We start from the raw sequence: 27190 nt of genomic DNA on the forward strand, positions 1-27190 counted from the left end.
CAATAGGCTATTCGAAAAAACTACATGGAAATTAATTAGGAAATGATTGAATCATGAAATGAGGGGAGGGGTTGAAAAAAGTAAGAGGTCTTGGTGACGTTAGTAAAAAAGGAAAGTGGAACAAGTTATTAGTGTACAAATGTACCAAGTACACCAAGAGAGGCTAAAACTGCAATGGGGCAAATATATGAGCATTGGATGGTGAAATGTTTGCTAAACCTGCAATACAAAGGAGAAGTGCTCATTTAAGATCAGAGGAAGCTTTAACTGAGACATAAGGAACGAGTCATTTTCTGCAAAATATCAAAGATGACATCTCAGTCTTTTCCCAAAGGCTGCAATCCTCCTAAACTCAGGCTTTCTCTGTGAAACAAGAATGATTCAAAGCACACTGAGGCAGCTGACCTTCCGCTAACACAATGCAACAAATGTGGAAAATAGAGAGAGAGAGAGTGAGAGATAGAGAGAGGTAAGAAATAAGTGGGGGAGGAAAGCAGATGCATAATTGTCCCCAAGGTAGCAGCAAAAGTGAAATCTGTTGTTGGTTTGGCAAAAGAAAAGGTCAGTGCTTTCAGAGGGCCTATTCAATATCGCACATACGCCCAGCCTGGTGGTTTTGGACGGCCACTCTTGAATCAAGCTTTTAGATGAGCCTTCATCGTTCCCCGAGGGTTGGAGAGAAATGCTCCGTCAACAAAGGCCACGCCAGGGTCTGATTGCAAGGAGGACAAAGAGAGCATTCAGCTGGAACCACCATATTATATCTGCTGATAAGCAATGTCTAAACACACACATGTGCATGAACACACACAGAAGAAGATAACCAGGCTAACAAAACAGTAAAGAAGGACAAAGACTTACGATAAATGACTTGTAGCAACTAAGAAAGCCGTATAGAATGAGATTTGTGTTGTGTGTTGTGATATAGGATGCTACTTTTGGGCTTGAACAGAGATCAAGAACAGAGATCTAAGGGCAAAGTAATGCTCCTTTTAGCTGGAAACACAATTTCTGTGCTTTGAACTCCTATAATGAAGTTGTAATACTATTGGCAAGTCTTTCTAAAAGGAGTTGGGAGAAAAATGAGACCAGAGGGTGTCCCTTTTTCTTGCAAAGCATCTGCCGAGATTGACTGTTTAGTTTTGCCCTCCCAGCTTTCTGTAATACAAGCTACACTCACACATGCAATATACACATAATAGGTACTTAAAAGCCAAGTGGTCATTCTATAATGAATAGTCATTAAGCATTACGTTACATGAGGCAGTTAGCAAGACATAACAACAGGTGCAAAACAGGAACAGCCTAATACGCTTAGCAAACATGAAGTATATCTGATGAGAGGAGGTTGCTCTGAATCCCTGAATAGATGACCGCAGATAAATTCTATTTCAATCACCAATTTAGCTAATGTAAACAGCCTACTTTCATGCTGATGAGTTATATTACTTAGAACGGCGAACTGATATATTTTTAGAATTTTTAGATGTCGGTATAAATATGATTAGCAGATGATGCCTTCTTTCACAGATGTACTGATGATGTATATGGCTGTATCTCACAAAACTGTCATCACATTTAAACCCAAAATCAAAAGAAATTAGAAAGAATATAGAGTATATATTTGTTTTACTTTGTATGAAATTATTACAAAATTGTACATAAAAAAAAAAAAAAAAATCTGTTCTAGGTGCGGTACATTTTTTTGCAATTGTGTATTTTTTTTTATTTTAGATTTGTGCACATTTCCCTCCAAATCTTATATTGCTGTAATGCCATTTACTTTAGAGGGATTTTTTAAAATTCATTACATTGGATTTCCATTAGTCTAATACAATGATATTTTTACTGTATTACAGTAAATAACTTTTTTTAAATAAACATAAAGGAATAAAAAAAATAAAATAAAAATTAGCATGAAGTTGAATTACTTAAAGTGGCCCTGTTATGCTATTTTAAAAGTTTTGTTTTGTTTTTTTAAAGGTCACTTTAATTTTTGCATAACATACATTGCACATCACCTAATATCTCAGTGTCTGAAAATGGTTCTTTCAAAGATTCAGTCTCTCCCTCATCTCCAAGAGCCTTCTCTGCTCTGATTGGTCAGATAGCTCAGTCTGTTGTGATTGTTCTTCCACTTACAGTGCGTGTTGAAAACGAAACGTCCATTACCATATCTGAATTTCAGCTCCAGAGCCTTCCTCAGCACTTGATACACAGTAATACGAACAGTAACAATGGCGTTGGGTTTTTTCTCTATCAATTCCAGTACAAATCCTCATCTTTTTGGAGTGGAGGCAACATGGATTCGCAACGCTGAAAACATCGTCTTCTCGACGTGTCGACGACATGAACCAAACTCTTCCAGTCTCAGCTACAACTACAGTGTTTGAGGGAGGGGTAAAGTAGATGTCATTTGTGGGCAGCCAATGAAGACCATAAGCTAGCATTATGCAAATGTGTTACAAGAAGTGAGACTGAAATTGCTGACAACTCTTACAGCAATTCAGAATCTATTAATAATTTCAGGAGTCAATAACTTTATTTGTCATGCACTTTGATCATTAAAACTTTGGGTAACACTTTATATTACGACCCGCAAACAACTGCGTAAGTAAACCGAAATTACGGTGTACGTTTCTGTAATTATAGTATACTTCCGTGTAGGTACAAGGGAACAATATGTTAAGTTTAGAGTAATAAAGGGGTAACAAGCAAATATACAACCTGCAAAGAACTTCGTAAGTAAACCGAAATTACGGTGTATGTTTCTGTAATTATAGTGTACTTCCGTGTAGGTATAAGGGAACAATATGTTACGTTTTGGGTGATAAAGGGGTACAACCAGATATACAAGAAAATTATTTATAATGTAATTATTTTAAAAATGGTACCTATTCTGTTAATATATTCCAGGCAAAAATTGTACGTCTGTTGTATATAAACGTTTTTTATCACATTTCTGGCAAAAAAAAATTCTTGTGCAATGTAGTTACAGGGTAATTTTGACATCTGTGGGTTGTAAATTAAACTTTGTTGTTTGAGTATATTGTAGAAAAGACAATGCTTTATTAAGATGAAAAAGTGTTTTGAATTTTTTTTGTAAAAAAAAATTCTTAATTTCCCATTTAAGAAATTAAATGGGATCCTTTATTGTATATGTACTGCACTTACCCTGTAACTACACAGAACAAGGGGGTAACAAGCTCCACTTTAATTTACAGCCCCCAGGAGTTACACTTATCCTGTAAATACACAGTTGAAACGGGTAACAAACACTACTTACTATGTAACAATACGAAACAACACTATTTGCACAGTAATTACAGAGAAAGGTACTCTTATTAAAAACAAAAAACAAACAAAAAAACCTTTTAATTACACAGTATATTTGCCCTGACATTTAAGTGTCATTGCAATACTTACTTGGCTTAACGTTAAGTAGTTTAGTAAAAAAAAAGCCAATAAATAGCATTGCCAATGTTTTTCGAAATCAGCTGTTTATTTTATATAAGTTTAATTTACAACCCACAGATGTCAAAATTACCCTGTAACTACATTGCATAAGAACATATTTTGCCAGAAATGTGATAAAAACTTTTATATACAACAGACGTACAATTTTTGCCTGGAATATATTAACAGAATAGGTAGGCTACCTGTTAGTTTTCAAATAATTACATTATAAATAATTTGCTTGTATATCTGGTTGTACCCCTTTATTACCCAAAACTTAACATATTGTTCCCTTATACCTCCACGGAGGTATACTATAATTACAGAAACATACAGCGTAATTTCGGTTTACTTACGCAGTTGTTTGCGGGTCGTAATATAAAGTGTTACCAAACTTTGCAGACCTTTTACATTCACAAACAGCTATATTAAACACTGCATGGAAGGTAATATTCGAAAAAGCAGAATAGTGGTACTTATTTTGCATTTAAGTAATGAGAACTTGGGTGGGAAATATGCTTAATATTGCCATGAAAATAACATTGCAAAGCAAAATCATATTTCTTTCTTTTGATTAATGAGGTGAGATATATTACCCAGACGTGTTCTTTAGATTCTTTTCAACAGGTACACATGATATAAGGAGTGCAAATATACTTTTTGTGGACTAAATCTCGGTCCGAGCAAGGTACAAGGTGAGAAATAAGATTAATAATGCCATGCCAATAATGTCAATGTAATTTAAATGATTCTAAAAAAAAAAAAATTCTTATTTCTTTCTTTTGATTTTTTGGGTAATATATGACCCAATATGTTGGGTCTGAACACCACCAGATAAATAAAAGTCACTAACTAACACTTCCTGAATTTAGCCTTTGTCACAAACTGGACCCAAACTTTCTTGGCGAGCGACTGAGGTTACATCACTTTAAATCCAGGATCAGTATAGATCTACTGGGTTCAACTGTTCCGAGTTGAAGCTCTGTTGCGGTATTTAATTTCAGCTGTAAAGTGGCCCTCTCATCGCCCAGCTCTGCTGTCTGCTTCACAATCTGTGGAAAGAGAGAGTAGAACATTTCTACTCTCTCTCATTCTCTCTCATTTTTATTCCCGCTCTCATTAAGCATGCCTTGCAGTGCCTCATATGTCACCCTGGATTTATTAAGTCACCATCAAATTAATTATGCCCTTCTCTCTGCCAGCCCAATGTAATCTTTCTGGTCACATTATTTCAGATTAAACTATTCCAGTGAAGAAATGGCTCCCATGAATGAAATTTGGTGGAACATAAGGTGCATTGTCTCATAAAATCATTTCAAACAGATGTAATGTGAAGAGAGTTAACTGATTTGTTGAGGACAATTTGCTGAATTGTAATAGCATGCTTACGAACAAGAGGCGAAAAATCCAAACAGATGTTCAAAAGAGAGATTTTAAAGGGACAGTCAACCCAAAGGAACTGAAAACGCCCTGATGTCTTTTCAAACCTTATCCATATCTATTAGATCTGAGGTCATTTATATGCTAGGGCACTCCTAAAAAGATGCTACTTCTCTATATGTCAAATTTATCTACTGGGAAAAAAACACATTTCAAAATAAAAATAAAAACACCTGGAAGCCAATCATAGTGATAGATTTCTGAAAGCGAGAGAGAGAATTTTGGCAAAAGAATAGAACTCAACAAAATGAATAGATCAACACAATTAGTTACTTTTATAGTAATTCAGTAACGTAATGTGCTTAAAAAGTATTACACAGTATTTTGCACAGAAAAGCCATTGTGCGATTCATCACCCATATGTGCAATACTCTAAATTAGCTAGCCTCTGTATTTGCTTAATTACAATGCAGAATATTTTCCTTTGTTTATTTAAAACAAAAACAAAAAACTCATCATGAATACAACATATAATGAGCAACAACTCCTCATCTCTGTGACTAAATCTAGTTTGCATCGTCTTGATAAACATTAATGATGTGCATAGCAATTTTAATATCTTGGTTAACAAATGCACATGCAAACCATTTAAAGACTCAACCAGGTTGGTACAACAGGGGAACAGATTTAAAGGCCTGTCTGCTCTTTCAAATGAACTTCCAGATTGCTACATCTTTTGATCAATGAATTGACTTTTTGACTTTGAATTGACCATGACTTTTCCAGTCATTTATGAGCACTGGATAAGGATTATTAACAACTATTTCAGGAGAGATTTTTGCAACCAAATTAACATAAATTGACAATTCTATAGTGAAAAAGTACATGTTCTACATTTTAGGACATGAATATATTAATTATGATATAAAATGTAGATATGATATTTAATTATTATAAAACCCACTAATTTAATTTCATGTTTTCTGTGTGAGAAAGCTGGAACATCCCTCTTTAAATATACTGCTCTGTGTAGACATAGACATTACATGTCTTCAGAACTCCCATACAGCATCAACCTTAAGAACTGAATGACCTATGTAATGCATTACAGTATGATTACTGCAGCGCATGCTATTCTTAAAGTATGATCAAGACTGATTTGTTCTGACTGAGGTAGTGCTGCATAAAGCTTACTATATATACTCAGCATGAAAAGAAGTACCAACTCTCTGCATTTCTCTCTGGGGCCACATTGCTCCTGACAGCAATGGCTTTTAAATGCTCTGCTGGTCAAACAATGGCATTGACTTATGGTTACCCATCCCTGTTTTCTCTATGCGTACAAAGGAAAAGGTAACCACGCACCGCTCAAGGTCGTCACCAGACAACAAATTTCTGGCCTTCGTTACGAGTGATGGATAACAGAAACTCCTTCATCCCGACAAATGATCAGAAAATTGTATTATCCAAGTACAGAGATAAAAGGATTACTACACAGAGGAGATGAGAATGTGAGCAATATGGGGACAATGAAAAATGGGGGATATATTGAAAAAATATTGAGGGATAAAGGGAGGATGGAAAAATGAAGCATTTCACTTTACGAGGTGCTGTACGAGCGGAGAGACACTGTTTTTCTGGCAGGCGATCACAGGGCCTTCAAGCACGTACACTGTAAAAAATTTGCTGTAGTTATGCAGCTGTTTGCCAGTAACTTACTGTAGATTTAAATTTATGTTATTTACTGGCAACAGTTTGTTCAAAGTTAAATGAACATTAAATATTAACAAGTCTTTGTCTTTACAGAATAAAACTATAAAATAACAATCTAATGCAAAGCATTCTGGGAACCAGAAATCTTCATCAACCTTTTTCAGTTTTTTTCCTTCAGATTTTGGTTCCCAGAATGCTTTGCATGAGGCTGTTATTTTAGTTTTATTCTGTAAAGATAAAGACTTGTTAATGTTTAATGTTCATTTAATTTTGAACAAATTGTTGCCAGTAAATAACATCAATTTAAATCTACAGTAAGTTACTGGCAAGTAGCTGCCAGTAATACTGTAATTTCTACAGATTTTTCTAACAGTGTATGTCTGTCAAATTCAACAGCCCAGAGACATACACCCAATCGTGAGGATGTAAACATTAAAAACATGTTTTTTTTCAAAAGAACTATACTAACGTTATAAGTACACTTCAGGGAGGCAAATTAAATAATAAAATTGCATAATTTAACCTCTTTAAATCCTAATTCGCTCTTCGATGAGAAGGGAGGCATGAACAAGCAACCAAACAAAGCAGAGATGGACAAAAAAACATTCTGTTTTCCTGGCGAGAACAGATGCATGTTTTGTCCTGTTAATCACAAGCTCTGATTCTTGACCCAAGCCACCAAGTGAGTGAGAGTGTGTGCGAGTCTGAAAGTGAGAATGCATCACTGGGAGTATGTTCACCGAGGCATGTAAACCAGAGCAGAGACATGTAAGTCAGCAGAGGGCCCGAGCGGGGCTTTAATGAAAGCAGCGTGTCAGCGGAAGGTGTGATGAATTTGGGAGACATGGGAGGGGGAGAGCGAGAAAGCAGAGGAAAGAAAAGGCAAACGGGAAGATCGAGACAGTGAGAGAAGGGAGGAGCGGAGGGCTCTTAGCAGTCGGGTCCCCAGTGTGAGAGCGTGATTCCGGCAGCTCGCAACAGGAGACTCATAGAGGCTATAGCTTTGCTTTATTGGAGCCTAGAAATCAGTAAACAAGACTGATGTGTGTTGGGATATGTTGCTAAATCCACTACCTCACTCTCAATCATCTCCTTCTATCTGTCTTTTTCTGCCTATCGCTCTCTATTTCTGTCTATTGTCTCTTTTGACCTGTCAATCTCATTCATGGCAATGTGCTGCTGGATACCCAGCTTCCCTCATTCTCCATATCTCTCTCTGTGTAACATTTGAACATAGTCACTGTTGTTTAATGTTCAAAACCACCTACTCAGTATTTCCAAATTACCAGATAAGACTTTACTACCACTTTAAAATGGCAGATTGTCACAAACCTCTTATACAACAAAGCCTCTTATCCTATTACTTCCAGCTAAAACTTTTGAATTTGGAGGGGAAAAAAAATATCTAATATTTTTCTGATAAAAATTGTGATTGCATCAATTCAAAAAAGCTTCAGGTTTGCTGCACCTGTTTGTAGGGCTGCGCAATTTGTCAAAAAATTGTGTTAATATATTAACACGACTACAGTATAATCATAATAATAACAATATTGTCGTTAAATAAAAATAAAATAAAAAATATAGTAATATTTCACTGTAAAATTATGCATTATGGATGCAGGTTTATAGCCAAGCAAACTGTCATCTAAACATTAACTCTTTCAAATGAACCTTTGGGAAGATTAATTTTAGTGCATCTGTTCACCTGGACAGTTAATTTAAATGCACCAGTTCATTGCTGATGTGTGTGTGCCCATCTTCTTTACTTCTCAACATAGTATTTTGCTAAATTCTGCTGTTTGATCACTATGTTTTTACTCAATTATATAAATGTGTTTTATTATATATATATATATTAGTGGCATTTCGTGAATAAATTTGTTCATAAATCATCTTAATTAAGATTCTCAATGTTTTTGTGTCAGAAAAACACTTCTTTGATTTAATTTTTTTTTTTTATTAATTCATTAGCTTGTAGTGTAACATGACTAGTTTAACTACTTTAAATTATGAGCAACTCAAAGATTCACTCAACACTGGTTTTTATGTGTCTATATGATTAAGTGCATGTGTAAGTGGGTGTACGCAAGTGCTTGCCTAGAGCTCCTTCCCTGTCAATTTCTTTTCAATTGCAACCTTTTCCGCCCCACTTTCTAATCTTAGAGGACAGAAATCAGACTCACAATCAAGCACTGCTGCCCATGAGAGCCCTCAAATCATCACGAAGGACAAAAAAATATGAAAAAGTAAAAGTGAAAGGCTAAAAATGCCAACCATCTGTAACACGCACATTAACACAATACTGCCCGGACAACCTATAATTCAGAACTCAATTACCATTACAAAAAGTGCACAGTATGCAGAGGGACTTTGGACACCCAAGAGGACGGCTGCACAGAAATCATTTATGATGATTAAATGACAGCTCTTTTGACTGGCTCTGATTTGTTGACAGCTCTGGCCAATCAGAGGATTGAAATAGTAGGACAAATATCATAAAGACATGAGAAACAAAGAGAGAACGAACTCTCTTTCTAATGTTCTTTCACACAAAAAGTGAAAGAACATTAAAAAATTAGGCTACGGTCTTTCATCTGTCCGTCAAAGACAGAGTAAATGCATTAGGAAATAAATGGCCTCTGTGAGTTCATTAAAGGTCCAAAAAGTTTTAGAAATCAAACACATAGCAAAGCTATGAACGCAGTCTAAACCGTTCAAAAAGATACTTGGTTTTTCTTTAAAAAAACAAACAAGTGACCCCAAACCTCACAGACTAAAAATACCCAGACCAATCTTACATTTAAAGGGATAGTTCACCCAAAAAGGAAAATTTTGTCATCATTTACTCACTCTCATGTTGCTCCAAACCAATTTATTTTTTTATTTTTTTGCCCCTTTCTACCTTGGAACACAAAAGCAGATGTCTAAAAAACATATGAATACTATTGTACGTGTTAATCAGAAACTTTCTCAATTCATATGTGCACACTGCTGCCTAAAATTTGATGTTTTTGGCATCAAAGCCACTGTTGAGCTTGACTACATGAATTAACTAACTAAAAGTACTGGTGCACATTCCCTCGCTCAACATTTTAGAGTGTGACATCGCAGGGATGATTGGTCTCCTCTCTGAGAGCAATAAGAGCATGTGCACCTGGCCACAACATCTCATTCACAGATGTATTTTCCCTGGAGGAGCTGGTCTCTGAAGCCCTCAGAGGGCGGCAGTAATGAGAGGAATGGATTGTATTGATGCTAGTGACCCGCGGTCCACGGAGGAATAAAATGAAACAGTGGCGACTGACAGGCTTCATTACGCTTCCTGTAAGAACACATTAAGGTGCCTTCATCCCCACCTGAGTCGCCTTTCTCTCTCTATCGCTCTACCTTTTCTTGCTCTGCCCGTAAAGAAAACAAACCACAAATGATACCTCCATATTATAGCAATTGATTCTCCTAGGCAACAATGAGACTAAATGGAGAAGAAAAGGGGATATGCATTTAAATCCACAAGATTTCTTCTAATACAAATATCCTAATATTCTCTCACACACTCTTGCCAAGATACTGAAGTTGACATTTAAAATCTGAATATGCCCTAAAACATTACTCTTCAAAGATCATATTATGATTCTATCTTTTTGCTCTCTGAGAGATTGGCATGGTAATAGAGATTCGCATGGTCATGGATATGGCAATATTAATGTATTTGGTCTTGGCGGAAAAAATGTAATAACATGTAATAACATTACATTACATGTAATAACCCTACAGCAGATCTATACAGGTGGAGCTGGGGAAGGTGGAGGGTATCTGAAAAAGCACTGCAGTCTGCAAACAGCAAACACTACCAGTATTTGAATGTTGAGCCGCAGCTCATAGGCCGCTGATGCAACAGCAACCAATCAGCTGCGCAATGTAGATGACAATGCAATCGCTACCAAATGAGTTAAGGCGAGACACGGCAGGCAAAAACATTGTTTTTTTTACTGGTCAATTTTGAGATTTTTGGATATTTGTCTTCAATAACATGTCTTCTTTTAGACTTGTGGTGAAAAAAAGTCTGAAATACACATTTAGGTCTTTATTTTATTACACTTTGTCTGTTTGCGTCTGTAGATTTCGCATAAATTCAACAAAAGTTTGCGTTCTTAATCCTCCCGCTGCTCCGCGATCTCTGCCGTATCTCTGCCAAATATGGTAATTTCCTTTTTATCAGCAACCAATCGTGAAAGTAAAAGGGCTGAATGCACAATCTCATTGGCTGATGATAAATCTTTAAAGCCGGTTTTCTCAAAATGACTTTTCTCTCATACTCCAAGTCCGAAATCTCCACGTCAGTAGCACCTATATACACCAAACTTTCCAGTCTTGTACCTAGTTATATTATGAAGACATTTACAGAGGGATTTGTAAATATATTATTCCTAGCCTGATTTATATAACATTTTATTCCAAAAAACATGGCGAAAATCATTTTTTTAAGGCTATTGACAGTATTGTCTGATTTACAGGATAACAAAAGTATATATCCATAAGTCCCTCTGTAATTTTTTTCCCATCTAATATGTGAACACAATGAAAAACTCATTTTTAACCTGGCTTTATCCAATACTCAGATTTCGTTTTTTAAAATATATGCAAATTAGCGCATATTTAATTATCATCTTATTTAATCTCATCTTAATGTAGGTAATCAACTGGGAAAGTTTCATGGTGATATCTGCTAGTTAAAATTTTTACCCTATTCATTTATTTACTCTGGAGATATTGAATTCCATCATCATGGAATTTAGGATATTCAACACTGGCTGTAATCTAAGTAGCACTTATTATGCAAAGAAGCACACTTCCAAAAAAGTCCCTTTAACGCAATGACTTTACCAATCAGTGATTGGCTCTTTTATTTAGAAGGCGGGATTTATTCCATATTGCACGTTGAACTTTTTCCCATTCATAGTAACATGAGTGTGTCGTCTTTTTATATCTAAAGTCTTTGATTAGGTCTCCTGAGCTATAAAAGAGCAACCTCTGAGCAATACAGTTTTCCTGTGGATACAGTCTTCAATTGCTACTTTTCATCAGGTCTTTTGCATCCTGGGTGTAATTCACTGAACACTGTATTAAGTGCCGTCTACAATCAGAAAGGAGAGACTGATATCGGTGCATCTCCACAGGGCTTAATGACGGAAGGATCATGCCGCGGCCCAATTTCCTCCCCTGATTAGACAATCAGATCCTGATGACATCAACACGCGCAGATGGTGCTTCTTCAGCCGTTTATTTATTAATGAGTGCTTGTGTATTTTTATCAGATGGGGCCTGATGCTAGTGCCCCCAATAGAGAAAAATTACTAGACTTTGATGTTTTCGGCTAGATTTTGTTTGATGCTGTTGACGACCTCGTTTCCTCAAAACAGTGCGTCTCAACTGGTTTTGCTTCAGGACCCAGATTTTACTTTGGACATCAAGTGGTGACTCAATACAGTGTCCTAAACAGGAATCACATTATAAAGCACTGTACCCGTTCTGGCAAAGGTGCTTTCACTAGAGTAATCCTAAACTTCTAGCACTTTGAAAGGAGCACACTAACCCCCCAAAATCGTCATTTATAAGGATGTCTTTTTTAAGCATCTTTTCCAATGGAGCGTCTGTAAGACGGGGTGCTTTTGTGTCAGATGTAGTGTGTAGGGAGCAAATGGGGTTAAATAAGCTGACGGGGAGAGACGCAGTTGTGTAGCTGACTCTATTGTCTTTAAGGGTGCTGTGAGACAGAGGTTGTTGAGCGCTGCAGGAGATGGCTGAGTGAGAGTGACAGCGAACTTGATTGCCATTTGTCTCACTGTGAACTACTGCCGAGCTTCAGAGAGAGATGGACTGAGAGAGAAAGAGATAGACTTCGAGACAGACTGGAGGCCAAAGTGCCTTCTCCACAGGGTTTGAAATGAGCTTTTTCACTCACCAGCCAATTTGGCTGCTAAATTTTTAAGTTAGTTGCCATTCAGAACTTCTACTAGCCAAAACAAAAATATCAGAAATAAACCAGATTATCAAAATCACAGCTTAGATTTAAATATATGTATTATTAAATCTGATTCGGAATCATTGTATTGCTTTCAGCTTTAAGACAGTCAATCACTGTTTGCTAGCCTGGCAAGCCAGACCTACATCAAGATGTTAGGTCTGGCAACTCACCATAGACACGCTCAATCCGAGGGGCGGGATAAACGGCTGTCTTTCAAATTCCCTCTGCACGCAATAGGACAGCGCTTCAACCAACCAGAGCGTGTTGATAGATTCAACTTTTGCCATATCTGGCCGGCAAAACTACGAACACATCTTCCTTTTTTTAAGAATGACTTAAGTGCCGTTCTTGGCTCTTTTCTCAAAGAAAAACTTAACTCCAAGTCCTCCAGAGTCGCGTCCAAAGCCGATGAGCAGCCGTCATTCTTTGTTTTCAAGTTAGCAGCCAGGGAACCGTCGCAACTCTGTCGTCATATGTTAAGCCCGTCCCGCATACTCTATATGCGACGTGATTGGCCTGACCCAATTTAGGTTTTTGCAGCTCGAAAGTCTATGGAGAGTTGCTAGACTGCCCTGGCTGCAAAATAAATGTTGCTGCCGCTAGGGTGCGTCTAGATTTCTAGGCTAACTGTTTGCGGATTCCACACAAAAAAATAAAAAATAAAATTTAATTAATTCTCTGTGACTTCTCTTATAATTGCCATGAGTTTACCTGCACGTAGCAATAAAGATGTCAGGGCACTTTTTGCCCAAAAGTCTTGGACATTCGGCCTTTATGAGAACGAGTTGGAAAAAGTGGCTTCCCGCGCCGAGCCTCGGACATCTCACATGCAGGCTTATGCACACCGGTCGTGCCATTCTGTATTTCAAGGCGGCAGTCCAAAACAGTGAATCTAATCACCATACAGGACAAAGTTCACTTCAAGAAAGAACAAAGTGGCATCAATGAGTTTGAATTAAGGTATTTGAAGAAGAAAAAAAAACACGAAAACGGAAAGGATGATCTATATTATTTCTCTATATTAAGCATATTTATTCAAGCCACAAAAACAAACCTGTTTCTGAAAAATGCACAATACACATTTCTTATATACTCTCCTAGGGTGAAGTCAGTACGTACATATATTTGTCCCAAATCGTTGTATTTTAATTTGAATGTTAACTATATGTGGGTGACGCTGTGGCGCAGCATGATTTTGAACAGCTGGAGTCTCAGTTGGACAGATGCCGAGTGGTGCCGCTGGTGTGCGTATGGTCATAGAAAGTGAAAGTGATGTGACGTGTAGCCACATCAGGAGACTTGCAATATAGTGCATCAACCTAGTGTAACAGTGCCCGCCCACTTTTTCCTGTGGCATTGGTTCTGAAAATATTTTTACCAATACATTTTCCTAAAGGGATTTTTAAAAAGTCAAAGAGTTATAATGTACGCCATAACCAAAACCGAACAGCTACGATGTAAATCACAACATCACAAATTTTGATTTGAAGCAAAAAAGAACTAAACGGCTTTAAAGAGGGAAAGAACTACAAGCATTGCAAATTACATAATAGTTTTACAAAAGGCATAACTTTAAAACTACTGATTTAAAGCTGCAGTGCGTAACTTTACGTGGGTTGTGCCTCGGCACGGCACAGCGCGGATGAATCCAATGTTTTGAGGAGAATGTGCGGCTGTCAGTCGCCGCCGGTGTGGATCCTGGCATTCTCAATCACAGATTCTACTTTTTGGAAGAAATGAAAATGTCCATTTGTTCAGATGAAAATGTCATCTGAACAAATAACATCCACTTTTGTTCTGACCAACTAAGGGAAAAGAAGCATGGCAGTAAATCGCGCTGATTAAATCTAACGATCGCTTATGTCTTACCTGTCCAGCAGAAAAAAAGCCGTCTCATCGTCTGTTTTGAACCCCTTCAAAACACGGAGTTCACGCCACCTTTCAAAACCCCTTCCGATGTTTTTATCCTTGTTTTTGCTTACGCCCGGTTACAGTCCTTTTTTCTGTAGCCACTCCGAAGTCCGAAGTCTTTTGCATTTTACAACGGGTGAATCTCCAGTCACTGGTGATTGTCGTTTGAACCTTTCTAGATCCGCCATCAAATTGATAAGTTTAATTATATCATGTGAGAAAAGGCTATAAATCTCCACCTCCAACATCCTCACACTCAACATAGCCTACTAGCCGAGACTCTTCTTTATGTGGACAGATGTGACGTAATGACACAAAGACATGCTCGAATTTCCTGTGGAAATCCACCAGTACCGCTGGAGTTAAAAACATTATTACAAGCTTACCGTTTTGAATCGAGCTACGGCAAGCAGATAGTTTTGAACACTGGCTGGTTATGTACTTGCTCAAACATTTATTTTGGATCATTTTAACCCCAAAAGAGTTACGGACTGCAGCTTTAAAGATGTTGATTATGTATATTACAAGAATATATATGTGGAATTTTTACTTCTGGAACTCTAATGATGCACTCTATAATGCATTGTAATGGTGTTTTATGTCAGTTTGGAGCATCATAGAAATGCTTCACATAAATTACCATTTTCATTTTTGAGTGAACTATTCCTTTAAAAAGTCTTCAATAGAAGAGAAAGAGAGAAATAAAACAGGAAAGAGTGAGGCATGTAGGTGTATCCCATACCTGTGGGAACGGCCGCGTCCATGGAGGGTCTCTCCCAGGTGTTGACTTGCTCCCAGGCGAAGCCATTAGTCCCCAACGCCACGCTGTAGCCACAATTACTGTAGTGCTCTTCAAACGAACAGCTGCCTACAGAACACACAGGAGAGAAAAGAGGGGAAGATGGCATATGTCAACATGATTAAGCCACGGAGTGCCATCATTACTTCATCTTCGCTAAAAACACGATTTTCCACCGCATTAAGCTTTATGCTAGCCGGGAGCCAAGGATTAGAAACCCAGGATGAAATAGCACACGTCTTCTTGTCTCCTATTTTAGAGAGAGGGATTATTTAAGCAGTAAGGTGCAAAAGGGTGTACTGTATTGTGAATAGAAATGGTCAATACTATATGACGTGCACTAGAGTGACACAGTGCAGCACAGCTTTTATGAAATAAAAAATATTACGATCACAGATTTCTATTAAAATATTGCTTTATCAAGCAAATTTATATATTCTCTGAATATTTATTTGTTTGGTTGTTTGTTTGTTTGTTATGGTTGTACATGCTGTATTCAGTTTAATTTTGATAAATTCCTATTTTAATTTTAAAAATCATTATATTATATTATTTTAATCTGATTGATATTACAAAAAAAAAGTCCAGATACATTATGATAATGATAATTTGGGACAAAATGTGAAACTGTCATTAAAAAAAAATCTATTAAAAAATAAATAAATTAAATTTAAATATTATTTTCTTTATGCAAAAAGAACTCATTGTATTTTTTTTGTGTGTGTGTCAGACGTACAGACTTTTGTGAGTTAATAAACAGGTTTTCAAATAATATTACTCTGACAGGAATACTGTATTGACCAATCAGCATCTGGGGCGTTGTTTCTGTACGACACAACGCGGAAATCTCTTTAGCTTGTATGCACGTTAAGTGCTCAGATTCAACATGATGAAACTTCTGCCTGCAGGATACTTACATTTATATTTCTGCAGATTTCAAGGACCAAATATTCACTGCCGTCTTAATTTGCCCCTGCGTATTAAGCAACACAAGAGGATTAAAATGCTACAAAAATAATTAATTTGCCACGAGCGCCGAAAGGCGATGAATCCTACAATACTAGCAAGATTCGCAAACCACATCAAAGGTATTCTCAAAGAAATCGCACAACCGTAAAAACAACAATTGTAAAATATTCAGAATTTTCCAGGGGGAGCGATCGGAGGGCCTAGTAGGAAAGAATTAACCAGTCAAAGACGTGATTTTGTGGAACACTTCTGCCCACTGGGGTTCAGTTCAGACAGCAGCAGAAGAAGAAATAGGGTCTCTTGTAGTTTATGTAACTCTCGGTTCCTAATTGACTTTGAAGTGTGCACACATTCATACTGCCACCCTGCTTGTCCTCAGCCTACGCTGGGGAAAGAAGACGTTTTCATACTCAATAAAAAAAAAAAGTGACAAACAATTAGCATAGCATTACAGTGCATGTTTTTGTACTGAATTTTGGGTTTGTAGAGGGATGTTTAGGTATTTGTACACATTAGTATATAACACTGTATCATTTATAGCATCTAAAGTAAAAAAAAAAAAAAAAAAGCTTTTTACATTTGTACAACTTTAGTACAAAGACTTTTTAAATCTCTGATTTGTCACTCTTGTTTACTCTGAGTTTACTCCCACAGGTGACTGTGTTAAAAACTCAAACACATTGCAGGACTTAGAATTTATCAATAAATAACAGAGTAAAGACCTTTATAAATGACTATTTTGTTTATAAATTCAATTCAATTGAGACTAAAAAAAGTTAAGTAATTTGCATTCTATGTATGGCTCAAGAAAGCTCAATCACTATGAAATATAAGTGAAACAATATTATGGTAAAACAAACATATTTCAGTCATTCATTCTGTAGAAATCACACAGAACATACAGTCTTAGACAAAATGTTCAATGGGGTTCTATTTAGAACCCTTAGGTTCTTGACTCAATTTTAAAGAACACTTTATTAAGGAGAAATGTCTTAAATGACTGCATAATACTTTCATGTTTAAACTGTTATTTCACATTTTCCTAGCGATAAATTAGGTTTATGAACCGCTTAATTCATCAAATTTAATTAAAATTAAAAATGAAAGAAAATTGGTTAATTAAAACTAAATCCATAAAATTATCCCATGATGGGAACCCCTAAAAGGTTCTATATATGAAGCGCCTGACAAAATCCTGTTAAGTTCTGTACAGAAACAGAGTGTAGTGAAACTAATGTCAAGTTTAAAAAAAAAAAGTGATTAAAAGTAATACATAAAAAAAAAACATTTCTTAATTAAAAATAAAATAAAATCAACCTGTAAATTCCATGAACTGTGTTCTATGAACCTCTAAGTCTCTAAAGTCAAACAATGCCTTGTTTATGCTGTCAACATTGAGCACGTTTACATGCACACCAATATGTTGTTAACTACCAAAAATCTGTTTATTGCAATATTGCAATGACATGCAAATCAATAACCTGGCAATGCAAGTAAACCACGTTTACAAGACTGTATAAAAAAAAAACTGGTTATTCCCCGATGGTGACGTCAAAACTTAGGCATCCATGTATTTCACGCTATTTATCATGTGAGTTGTGATGTTAAATAAACCCAGAGTATTTCAAAATGTCAGCGGGAAACTTACACAGACTCATTCTCCTCTCATTTTTGAAGTTTGTTCAACTGTACCATTTTTCCTTTGGCTGCACAAGATGAGAACACATCTTTTTATATTTCTTGGGTCATGAAAAAGTCAGAATTTGCGATATTTCTCTACTGCGAATCATTCACTGTGGCTGGATGCGCTCAAATCTGCCAAACACGGACGCTTAGTTTCTTGTCACACAGCGCACTTCAATAAGATGACAGAACGCAGGTTAAGGTGTTAACATCAGGGTAACTCCCAAAATCAGGGTAATGGGCAAAAAAAAAAATCTAGCTCTTTCAATCGGTTTATTCTTAAGCCATTTATGATCTTACGCCGTCGCTTAAGCATTATCGGTTTCAGAACGTGCATGTAAATGTACTCACTGTCTATCAAAATGTATAGAAATGTACTAAAAAAAGCTAGTACCGATATGCTAATGAAATCACATTGCACACACACTCGCACAAATGTATCTCTCCTCTAATTAATGTTGCCTACCAATTTGATCCATTATTGATAAGTTGCCCCACAGCAACAAGCAAGAGTTTCCAAACTCATCAGTGGCAGACGTGGCATCGGTACGAGCTGGACTCGTCCCTCACATCTGCTGCTCATTGCTCCACACCTCTCACAGCTCGCTGGCATATGCCCTACCGCTGGCACGCTGTCAATACCATGTTTATCGAACAGAGCGCTCGTGCTGCCCTATCAGGAGCTCTTGATGAACTTCGAGATGATTTCACAGCTCAGGAAATGAAGAAGTGAGATTTGGGGCAGATGTGGAAGAGGTGGGTGGGTAACATCTGCTAGATTAACAGAAGGATTTGTTTACGCTCTGAAAAAGAACTGGCATGTACAGGAACAGTGGTGGAAGGGTCTTACAGTTCTCTTAAAAAGTTGGGCCTGTTTCTGTAAAAACAAAACAAAACAAAACAAAACAGAAAACAATATGATGTGTCTTTTTTAATTTAACTCTTTCCCCATCAGAATTTTTGAAAAAAAAGTTGCCAGCCAGCTCATGCAGCATTTTTGATCATTTTCACAAAAGTTTCATGGTTTCATAAGTTTCATAATTTTTTTTTATGAATATTTGAAAATGCAATATATAAATAAAAAGAACAGAGCCTCTGCTTTAAAAAACAAACAAAAAAAAAGTTTTATTATAGCTTCAGGCATTCTTTTTTTATCAACATTTGAATGTGGGTAAGTTTAATAAAAAGCTACATTTTGAACAAAAAGCTGAGAAAATTGTGTTTTTATCAAAGACTACGCCTGGATCAGATTCAAAACGGTGATCAAAACATAGATGGAGTAGATCGAGTCCATCAACTCCCCTAATGCTTGTACAGTCCTATAGCTCGTCCTGGGTCGACATTTTATTCAGTAACGTTAGACACTTTTGATTTATATTCTGTTTAATGTTGATGAACGCATTATTTTACATAAGCATCTGCTTACATGCTATTGCTTGTTTCTGCTTCTTATTCGCCTGCGTTTTGATGAGGAGATTCAGTACTCTCAGAAGATGCATAATAGCGCCCCCTACCGTATAACAGTGAAAACACGGAAAGCCAGGAAAGCTGTCAATGTCAACTAACTGAATGTTTTCTTACTTTATTTAAGATCTTAGTTAATAGATATTGAAGTTATGTTCATGTTTGAGAGTTTAAGTGCATTAGTCATAAGCATATGCTGTGTCTTTCTTGGCCCTCACCAGCGGCATTTCCAGTCGAGAAGACAAATAGTCGGTTTGAAACTAAAGTGATTATGTCCACCCCACTAAACACAGATAATAGCTCAGATATCTGCTGTTAATGCAGCGATCAAAGTGATGTTTAAAATCTCATCATCTATATAGTTTATTTTCAGTTTCAAGCCACATTCAAATCTATCATATGGAAGAAATGAAAATCTACTCTAATCCTCTAATATACATATATATATGTATGTATGTATGTATGTATGTATACATTATAAATAAATGTATGTATACATTATAAAACATAATACAAAAGAGCTAGGTTTTTTACTGTTTAGATACATAAAACTATAAAAACCCTCTATGTTTAGCTCTATATGCTGCATGAACCAGGAGTAAGTCGGCCAATTTAATCCGTGAAACACGTACACACATACACACACTCTTTTTGAAGGCAACCTCGCATGGCTTGTCGCTCTGAATTAAGCAAGAGATAGGCCTGACACGAGCATACAACGAGAAAGGAAACTCCACATCACATACTTGTTTCCCGGCTCCCAACACCTTTTAGCGCACAAACACGTGCAGCGGCTCTCTAGCGAGCTTGTCACTCATTCAATGTAGCAACTCCGTCAACCTAAGCTAATGCCACTTTTTCCACCTCACCTGCCGCCTTTAACCTTGTCCGTTCGGGCCACAGAATCCATTGTGCGCCGCAAATCTCTCCCATCCATCATCTGTGCTACAGGTGCAGCCGTGCCTGCCGGACAGACGCTGATTTCCTAGTTTCACTTACAACAGAAGGACAAAGAGGTGCCAGTCCACCCACGCCCGAGCGGATATTTACCGCCCTACCCAACGCCAACTTCCTAATTGTTCAAACTCATTCATACGTCCCCATGTATTAGCTGTACACACCTCAGTGATTCCTTCATTTAGTACACATTACACCCACACAAAGACAGCAGGACTCGGGTCCTCCAAGAACAGGCGCCCAACAGACATTCACACTTTCTCCAGCGAGAGTGGGAAGTGTTGTGTTGCTCGAGTAGGTTTTCGCACCTTTAAAACGCTACAAGGATTACGGGGTTCTGTACCCCGCACCACTCCCATGGATCCACACGTTGTGTAACTAAAAATCACATTTTACACCTTCGGCTGCAACACTCTGGAGTTAAATATCAGCATTAGAAAAGCAGTTTTGACTGGACATTCTGTGCCAAAGCACTTTCCCCCACAGACCAAGTGAAAATGCAACATGCCTTTGCCAAATACTCAATTCTCACCTTTTACAATACCCTGCCGTTCTGCTGACAAATGCCGTGTTTATTCCTATACAGAGCTTTTTTGTTGAATAATTGGTAATTAACCAGTTACCAAATGCTTGTGTTTCAAAAACTCTGGGAATTTGATTAGTGCTAAAAGGTGACTCAGCTGAACTTGGGAAGTCTTCTCTTGACCTGGCTTGTTCTCACACACTGACTCCAGCTGGAATGAAACTTCCTACGGACATCAGCCATTATGCTGCTTTCACATGCTATCGGAATTATCATAAATACAAGTTTCCTAGTTAAAAATTGGACATGAACACCCTCTCACCCTCTCATTTACGTAGTTCCCAAGTTGGGCGGGCCACGAACTTTAAACATTGCAGAGGGAAGAACGATTGACTGGTATTGTTTATTAGTTTTTTCCACAACAGCTACATCACCTTGTCTTGTCATTAAAGTAGTGCATATTTACATATATGAAGCATATTGTATGTTTTATATATAGCGAAAATAACCTGTATTCGACCGAACTTCCAGAATTGTCCGCCAGCTTGTTATCTAGATAGTGCTGTGAATGTTTATATGGTTGTCAATGAATGGGATGCTAAATATCATTTTGGCTTTAATATACAGTATATGCCAATATAGCAAATAGTATATCTTACTATATATTAAACTCATGCAAAACTTGCCACCATGATGCTAAGCTGTTTGTCAGGACATTGCTAAGATGTTCTAGGTGGTTTTAATGCATTTTTAAAAGTGACCACTTATTAATGTGAGGAAACATTTACCATTGTTCGGCAATGTTCTGCAGGCGAAATAAGACTTCAATGGCAATCCATGGCACCTTTAGGCAGTTGTTTCGATTTTCAATGTTACTAAAGTGTTCTGGGTGGTTTCTTCCTGGTCCAAGTTGAAAGTTGATTAGAAGAGTAATACCACATGCAATTTCAGGTACCAACCATGTTTGAAGCACAAATGGTTTGTATATACAATACCTGTTACTTTTTCCTAGTGATGTGTATTTGTCCGTTTAAGTCTTTACAGCTCACTTTTCTACCTCATTTTATGGAGTTTCCCCCTGCAGACAGACAGACTCATAGTCTCAATACTGTATGTCCTTGGAAGTTAATTATTATTTTTCCCCCTCCACAGAGGCCAAGTGGAGGTTGGCAGCCGAAACAGCAGAATTCACATTCGGGGAAGGTAGAGCCGCCTCAGGTAACACAGAACACACCTCAGGAGACTCTCTCTCTGATTAAAAATGACAAATGTTCCAGTGCTGCACTTCGGGTCTTAAAAATTTGCCAATAAAAATTATTAGCTGCCACAAACTGCATGTCCTGCAGTTTTTCTTCCCTTAAAAAATGATTACTAGAGAAATGAAAGCTCATTCGGGCAGTAAAACACGTCTGCGTGTGCAACTCTAAACAACTGTTTCTGCCGCTTTGGACGGGTCATAAATAAAAACGTCCTACCGCTCTCTTGTTCGTCCCGTGGTCGGCAATGAGAGGACATACACACACAGACAGCAAATGTGCTCACAAACTTCAAACATTACATACCAATTCTCACATATTTTTATGATCATACTATATATTCAGCATCTTCTACAAATGACTAATTTACAACTGATGTTTTTGTAAAAGTTATGGGGTCTCAAAAAGTGTCAAATTTCACCCCACAATTGACAAAAAGACCTACAAAATAGTATCTCCGTAAAGACAATGAAGAGTGTTTGCTATGAGACATTAATTTAATCACAAATAAGCAAATTTCCCCCACATTCGCTTACTGTAATGCATTTGTTGTAAATTCCATAATTCTCAATGATTCTTGTAGTAGATTGTCACTACGTTAATACACTTTTTTAATTTAAATTTCTTTGTCAGCTTTATTTACAGTAAAACTTACTATAATACAGTGATTTTTAAAGCATAAAACAAATAAATACATTTTGCATTACAGTACAGAGAATGAAATACATGTAAACATGTCACAAAAAAATCTTAATAGTTCTATAACAACAAATAAAATAAATAATATTTAATATTTAAATATTTATTTATTCATTTCTTTTATTTAAATTTTATTTTTTGACAGAAATGTTCCTGACAGTTTTCATAAGGTTAGCAGCGCACTTTTCAGACAGCTGAAGATTTTTATTACTGAGCCACTCACAAACACACACCCTCATGCACACAGCAGCTTTTATATGTCTGTACATTGCCATCCATCTCTGTCCGTTCCAATCAGCTCAACTGCTATCACTGGCTCATATGCACACACACACACAAACAAACACAAACATGCCAGAGGAATGCACGCTTCAAAGAGCTGTTAAACTTCCCATTTAAGGGATTCAGCCCAGGAGGCAAAGGTTCTCTAGGATCTATATACAAGGACCTAACCCAAAGAATTTGGAGTTTAACTCACCCCACACCGCTTGTGCTACGAACATGAATAATACCTCAAATTGTGCATCTTGGTATGGAGACCATAAAACAGGTGAACAAACATGCCATAGAATTGCATGTAAAAAGCAGGCATCATAATTCTAATAAACAGATCAATGCATATAATTAACCGCAAACACTAGCTGATACTAATATGGTCTCCAATACCATACATATGTGTTGTCAGCCCATTTATACCAACCCTTAACCATTAATACAGTAGCGGCTCTCTATGAACATCCCGACCGCAGAGCACTCCCTGCGCCAATGCAACACTGCTCTGAAACCCCATGCACTCTGTACAAGCCATAATGGATCTCTGTGTCTGAAAACTGCAAACGTATAGTGAGTGTTTCCAGCAATGCGCTTTGTTAGATTTAATGTCACGCTGAAGCTTCAGGGTCATGCATGCCTCTTGGGAAATTTTCACCTGGGGAGATGCTTGTTACGCGTCACCTGTTCGACAAAACCTATCAGCCCAAAAAAGAAAAAGAAAAAGAAAAAGAAAAAGAAAAGAAAAAAATGACTGAAGTGGCAGAGCGAAGCTCTCAATATAAAAATATTGAGAGCGTTTAAGGAGGAACACTAAAAGCATTGTCAAAGTGCACTTCAAAGTGCCCTTCTGTACGGGGTTTGAACTGAACATGCTCATTTGAAATACTCCCGGCACCCAGGCTGTCAAAAACCTGAGCGTGTGAAATACCAGAGAGGAAAAAAAAAACTAAAGTTCAAGTGCTGAGTGAGAAATGAGTGTCAGAGATCTTCACCTGCATGACTGTTCTCGAGGAAAGCTCACAGTGACGTGCTTAACTGTGCAATTTGCATGAAGTTTTACATTAATAGGTGTAATGTTGCAGTTTATAGTGCAATAATTGAACTGCTCTTTCATGCCGAGGTGCAAAGATTAAAGTTCACCCAAAAAATATATTTGTGCACCGCAACAAAATAAGACATTTTCCAAAGAAACTTCATAAAAGCACCGTAAGTATATTCCAAATGTTCTGAAGGTAATTTTTCATGGAAAACTTTTTTTACATTGAGGTTCAAAATGGCACCTCAACATCATGCCATTGAATATGTCATGACCAAATGCAATGCAAACATTTATATAAGGGCAAAGGAGAATTGCAAGAGCAAGATTTTTAGTAAATAACCTGAATTTTGGTCTGTTCCTCCAACGCATTCTCATCCTAGGGCGTCATATACTGACGCTTTTGACATTTCGTCTACATCGAACGCACATGGCACCCTTTAGTGTCAATATGACACGCACAGAGCTTTGTTCGGTTATGGGTAGGTTTAGGTCTGGGGTAGGGTTAGGGTTAGACCGCTAGGAGGCGCCTTCTGGCCCGTATCTATCTGCGTCTCATATTGACGCTAAAGGGTGCCATGTGCGTTCGATGTAGACGAAATGTCAAAAGCGTCAGTATATGACGCCTTGGGATGAGAATGGGCTGGTTCCTCACACAGAGCTACCAACTGACTACTTTTAGAGAAGACAGATGTTAACACTATTGTTATTATTATTAATAAAAAAAGTAACAAAGCAATAAACAATACAATAACATTTTCATTTATGGATGAACTATTCCTTTAATTATCAGGGGAATTTTTTTGGAAGTCATATTGTGTAGCTAGCTGCTTGCTAATTTCTGCTTAGTTTCATTTTACATTAAAAAATAAAAAAAAAACTGAATAAAACATTTGCGTGTGTGCATGTGTGATTGTCAATTTGGCACTTATTTATGCAAATATGCAAGTAAAATGGAAACGTATTCTCATTTACTTCTTTTAAAGTTGTCGTTCAGCCTCAAGTGAGGTGTTAGTGAGAGTGGCTAATGAAACTCTGTCAGAGAGAAACAGAGGCAGTAAATTAGCATAGAAAAACATATTTCAATTGCCAATCTAATTTAGCACCCAGTGGCCTCTGGTGGGAGTGGTGTGTGTATTAGTATTCTACAAGGCTATTTGTGTGTGTGCGCGCACGTGTGTGTGTGTGTGTTTACCGTTCTTAGGCTGTGATTGTCAGTATTCTAGTCCAGCGCCACTTGCTGAATTATCAGCTGCATCAGGTCCCCGGCACTGTGATTAAATTGTGTAACTATGCGCTGGTGTGTGTACACAACAGCTTTTATGCAGATGTTAAAGCAATAATTAAACCCCTACATTAACAGTGCTGTACGAACACCACACAATAACAATGAGAAAGAGTTAACGTCACGTCAGTGTGTTTTTGTGCGGGTGCAGGAGAAACACTGCCACATTTCTGAGCTGATCCTTGCTTGAGGATTGCAATATTTTTAAGCTTAACTCCCACTCTTTTTGTCTTTCTCTAACTCTTTCCACCACTCTCTCTCAGGTGCTCATTACAGGTCCATCTATTGCTTCGTGCGCTCCGCAGGGATGCCCACTAACCCCCTTCTCTTCCTGTCTTAGCCCCTCTCTCCCCTCTAACTCCCTCCTCTCTCATTTCCCTCCTTTCACCCTTATCACTGCCTGTAGAGGGAGTCGTGCTGTCCTGCAGTGAGGAGAGAGAGGCGGGAAAAGACACAGAAATGAATTAAAGGATTTAAGAACTGATCTGAGAAACAGGGTGGATTCATTTACGAATATTTGTGTTGCTTAAAACCTGTATTATTTCTGTTTTTCTTCTGTGGAATGCAAAATAAGACGTTTAGGACAACGCATGTTTTTCAAAGAAGAGTTCTGCTCACCAAGGCTGAATTTATAGGAAATATAGGAAAAACAGTAATGTTGTGAAATATTATTACAACTTAAAATAACTGTTTTCTATTTGATTATATTTTATAAATGTAATTTATTCCTGTGATGCAAAGCTGAATTTCCAGCGTCATTACTCTTCAGTGTCACATGATCCTCCAGAAATCATTCTAATATGCTGATTTGCTGCTCAAGAAACATTTCTGATTATTATCAATGTTAAAAACAGTTGCGCTGCCTAATATTTTTGTGGAAACTGACAAATTTGTTTCGGGATTATTTGATGAATAGAAAGTTCAAAAGAACAGCATTTATTTGAAAGAGAAATATTTTGTAACATTGTAATTGTGCGTACTGTGTTGAATGCAGAAGAATGCAGTTTTATTATTTGCATTAAAATCTTACCTCAAACTTTTTAACGGTAATGTATATAAATAATATAAAAAATGGCCAAAAAGAAATCATTAATGTGCATCTGTAAGAGTCACAACAACTGTACTGCGCATGAGTCGAACTTGGCCGTCCGCGCTCATCCGCGGTTGAGTATACTTTGAAAGCTGTGCCGACACGACTGCACGGGAGACGCGTCTGAATGCGGAAAATTAAGTATACCCGGGCCTTAAGACATGCTGCTGCTATACAATAACATGTATATGTATTACCTGTAGCAGATCTATGCAGGTGAAGCTGGGGAAGGTGGAGGGTTTCTGAAAGTGCATTGCAATGCTAAGGCAAATGCTAACCAAGTATTTGAAGGTTGAGCAGCGAGCTCATTGGCTACTGATACAGCAGGAACCAATCAGCTGTGCCCTATAGAGAATGATGTGATTGCAAGCAGGTTGAATTAAAGGGACACTCCACCCATTTGCATTAAGCTTTGCATTGTTAGAAACCCAGTCATACTATTGAATGGTCGTGCAACACTCTCTCATTTTCCCCTGAGACGGGAGAAATCCGTTATTTACCTTTTACACTTCCTCCTACAATGACGCAAAAATCGTCATTTTTTGTGAAGTGTAAGAGGGGGGGATTTCTGTTGAGACTACAAGCACTAGTTCCTCATCTTTCCCAAGGGGCGGGACCCGCTCACGCTACAGACCTATTACAGATCAGTGGGTGGGACTTTACTCTCTGAA

The 27190-nt window shown here is 37.4% G+C and overlaps 1 protein-coding gene across 10 annotated transcripts in view; it reads right to left on the reverse strand.

Moving 5' to 3' along the window:
* ptprt (protein tyrosine phosphatase receptor type T) overlaps nucleotides 1-27190 on the reverse strand; it is a 238621-nt gene that overhangs the window by 176872 nt on the left and 34559 nt on the right. For all 10 annotated transcript variants that reach the window (XM_084425071.1, XM_084425070.1, XM_084425064.1 and 7 more), the window contains exon 2: nucleotides 15228-15349. In XM_084425071.1, coding sequence (XP_084281197.1) covers nucleotides 15228-15349 — 122 coding nt within the window. The remainder of the gene's footprint in view (nucleotides 1-15227; nucleotides 15350-27190) is intronic.

This window comes from Rutilus rutilus, assembly GCF_951802725.1.
Source record: "Rutilus rutilus genome assembly, chromosome: 12".
Taxonomy (NCBI): Eukaryota; Metazoa; Chordata; class Actinopteri; order Cypriniformes; family Leuciscidae; genus Rutilus; species Rutilus rutilus.